Below are 3256 nucleotides of genomic sequence, written 5' to 3'. Positions count from 1 at the left end.
TAGAACCATCAGGAGGATCTCCATCATAACAACTGCAACTATTGCTGATTACTGAACATGCGGCTGCACATGTGCAGCAACGTCAGCAGGAGAGAAACTCAGTTTGTAAAAAACAAACACAACATCAGTTGCAGGTACAGATGCAAATTTAGATCAACTGTCTTAACCAATAGTCTGCCCCTAGTCAACTAACACATAATCATCTCAGATGACAGTTTCATTTCCTGCTGTAACTGCTTATGAAGCAATCATGTGACAGGCCAATCCAGCACCAGGTGTCACATGTCACAGGATGCTATGATGGAGTCGTCTAGAAGTCTATAGCTCACTGATTTAGCGACTCTAACCCCAATAACAACATGAGAGTGCTGACCGATATGCATTAACCTCCTCAGACTCTCTGTCATGGTCCCGTTGCTGCTAGACTCCCACAATGCTCTCTGCCGCCGACATGAACTGCCTGTAGTCTGAGTGACGCCTCCTCTGGTCCCTACAGTATTAAAGAGTAAGAGGCTCCACCTGGTGGAACAACCAGGTACTACAGCTGGTCTATGGTGCATTTTCTGACGTGCAGGACCTTCTTCTAGACTAGAAGACGAGAGGCGTCTCTGTGCACATTATTTAAATGTAATATTTGCTAACATTTACAATGAAAACAGAAAGACTAAAAGGACCAATTAGAGAGCTGATCTTGTAAAAGTCACCATAACGTCCTGTAGGGGAAAGTCTGATGTTAATGAAGAAGTGATGTAATAGTGACGTTACCGTGCTGATTGGCTGGCGTGTATAGGAATGTCCACAGGTTTTGGCTCAGGGGAGGGGCTTCTCAGCACTGGCGGCGGGCTCTCATTCTCCTCCCTGTCTTCTATTGGTTCTTCCTTGATGACAAGAGTGGGGGGTGGGCCTGAATCTGAGTGTCCGTCTCCGGTGGGGAGGGCAGGTCCAGCACTTGGTGTTGGGACGCTGCTGTTGGCATTACTTAGGGGTGGCGGGGCTTTCACGGCGCTCTGAGGTGACAGGGACTGTGAGTTGCTGCTATTGGCTGCGCTACTGTTGCTGCTGCTGTTAGCCATGTTCCCGCCACCGCCTCCGTTAGAGTGGTACGTCCCACTGAAAGGGGCGTGGCTGTTCAATGTGCTGTGGAAAGAAGATGGCCGACACCCAGGTGAGCAGCTGGAGGACACACCTGGAGCAGGGAGGGGGGGCGCCGAGGAGGAGGAGGAGGAGCCTGGAGGGAAAGAGGAGAATGCCCCCATCTGATTGGTGGACGGGCTTGGCAGGGGGGACAGTGGGGTGGGGGGGGTCTGGGCAGAGGACTGGTAGTGGGCAGGGCGCACGCTAGGAGCCACACCGGAAGAGGGGGGCTGGGCATGGGAGGACTGAGGTGGAGGGGGCGGGTAGGGAGCGTTGTGTCCATGATGGCTGGAGGAAGAGGACGAGGAGGAGGAGGAGGGGGGGGACAGAGCAGGAGGTTGATTTGGACCCCCCCGGTTCTGGTACAGTGGTGCCTCCCGCAGGTTTGAGTCCCGCTCTCTGTCTCTGGGCTGGTAGTGGGGGTGAGGCGGGTGAGGGTGCTGTGCCCCCCCTGGCCCAGAATACTCCCGGCCTAGGGTCGGCGCCCCCCCTGGCGAACTCAGGTACTCCCGGTTGGTGCCAGTGGTGGGGGGCGGCCCAGCGGGAGCGGGGGGGTAATCTCTGTGGAAGTGGTCCGGTCCGGAGGGAGGGGTCTGCTCCATGGTGGGGGGGAAGTCCCGGTTTGAGGAGTTCGGGNCAGGAGAGAGGAAGGGGGTGGATTGGACAGGGACTGGGGGGCAGGAGGGTTGGGTGGACGGGCCACTGGGGCCAGGGTCGGGTTCTGGAGGTGGGGGGGTGCAGGTGGAGCTGGGGGGGGAGGAGTGCCGTACAGCGACACCTCATTGGCTCCTGCGGCTCCACCTCCCAGAAGCAGGGAGTGAGCATGTGTGTGAGTGTTGACGTGGGCGTGCGAGTGCGAGTGAGCAAGGGCCAGCGCCGCGGGGTCTGGGATTGACCCGGGTGGGTAAACGCGCTCATCGCTCTTAAACTCAAAGCCCGGCTTTATCCGGTCTCGATGTGCCGCCACCGCGTGAGGGAAACCCACTCCTCCCAACCCTGCAGCCCCAAGGCCCCCAGGCATTGGGCCCCCGGCCACAGCGGGGTGGCCCCCCATACCCGGACCCCCCTCTAGGCTGCCGCCGTACAGGAAGCCCAGGATGGCTGCTGCTGTGGCTGCATCAGTGGGCAGGTGGTGGGGGTGGCCCAGAGCATGGTTCTGGAATTGAGGCAGGAAGAAGGATGGGTGGACGTGGGGGTGTCCGTGGTGCACCTGAGGATGGTGCGCCTGGGCTCGACTCGCTGCCCCCAGCGGAGACATGGCGTGGGGGCGGGCGTATTCACTGAGAGTCCTCAGTGCTGGGGTGTCAGGGCCCAAATATGGACCTCCTAAACCAATCCCCAGGGCCCCCTGAGGGCCGCCAACCACGGCTGAAGCTCCGCCCATGGGGGGCAGCAGCAGAGAGTGGGGGATGGAGTGGGACAATGAGGGATGGAGGTGGTGTGTCGGAGGCAGGTGAGCGTGGGGGTGTGAGGGGTGGTGCTGGGGGTGAGGAGGGGGGTGGGAGACGGGGTTGGCCGAGGAAGAGGACGATGAAGGGTCAAGGATGATGGAGGACGATGAGGGGAAGAAGAGCGAGGAGGCCTGGCGAGCGCCGCCAGCAGCGCCTATGTCCTTCTGCTGCTGCAGAGGAAGAGGAGGAGACAATCAGACAAGTCAATAATCAATAATCACATCAGATCCATTAATCATGACCTGATCACACCTGAGCGCCTTACCTGCAGGTGTCGGTCCAACTCACGCTCACGTTCACGTTCCCTCTCTCGTTCCCGCTCTTTCTCTCTCAGGTCTCGGGCTCGCTGCTCCACCTCCCTGCGAGCCCGTTCGATCATCTCATTCCTCTTCTTCCACAGTTTGGATCCGTCCAGCGGGACAAAGAGGACATCGCTACGGGCGCACGAGTTCCCGCTGCCACGGTCCAGAACCTTGTGGAACCTGGAACCATGCAGTATGTCCTTATTATTAGATATATCATCCATCTATCCATTATCTATACACCGCTTAATCCTCACTAGGGTCATGGGGGGCGGAGTCTATCCCAGCTGACTCAGGGTGAAGGCAGGTTCACCTGGACAGGTAACCAGTCTATCACAGGGCTACACTTAGAGACAGACAACCAAGCAC

General features: G+C 58.3%; 1 protein-coding gene across 1 annotated transcript in view; it reads right to left on the bottom strand.

Annotated features, from left to right (window-relative positions):
* atn1 (atrophin 1) overlaps positions 1 to 3256 on the bottom strand; it is an 18403-nt gene that overhangs the window by 5292 nt on the left and 9855 nt on the right. The window contains exons 4-6 of the mRNA XM_008280189.1: positions 2851 to 3067; positions 1642 to 2755; positions 766 to 1585 (exon numbers count right to left, since the gene is read on the bottom strand). Of these exons, the coding sequence (XP_008278411.1) occupies positions 766 to 1585; positions 1642 to 2755; positions 2851 to 3067 (2151 nt within the window). The remainder of the gene's footprint in view (positions 1 to 765; positions 1586 to 1641; positions 2756 to 2850; positions 3068 to 3256) is intronic.

Source organism: Stegastes partitus, unplaced genomic scaffold, assembly GCF_000690725.1.
Source record: "Stegastes partitus isolate 25-593 unplaced genomic scaffold, Stegastes_partitus-1.0.2 Scaffold184, whole genome shotgun sequence".
In the NCBI taxonomy this organism is placed as follows: domain Eukaryota; kingdom Metazoa; phylum Chordata; class Actinopteri; family Pomacentridae; genus Stegastes; species Stegastes partitus.
Note: the sequence above shows the minus strand (reverse complement) of the source record. Positions and strands in the feature narration are given on the sequence as shown.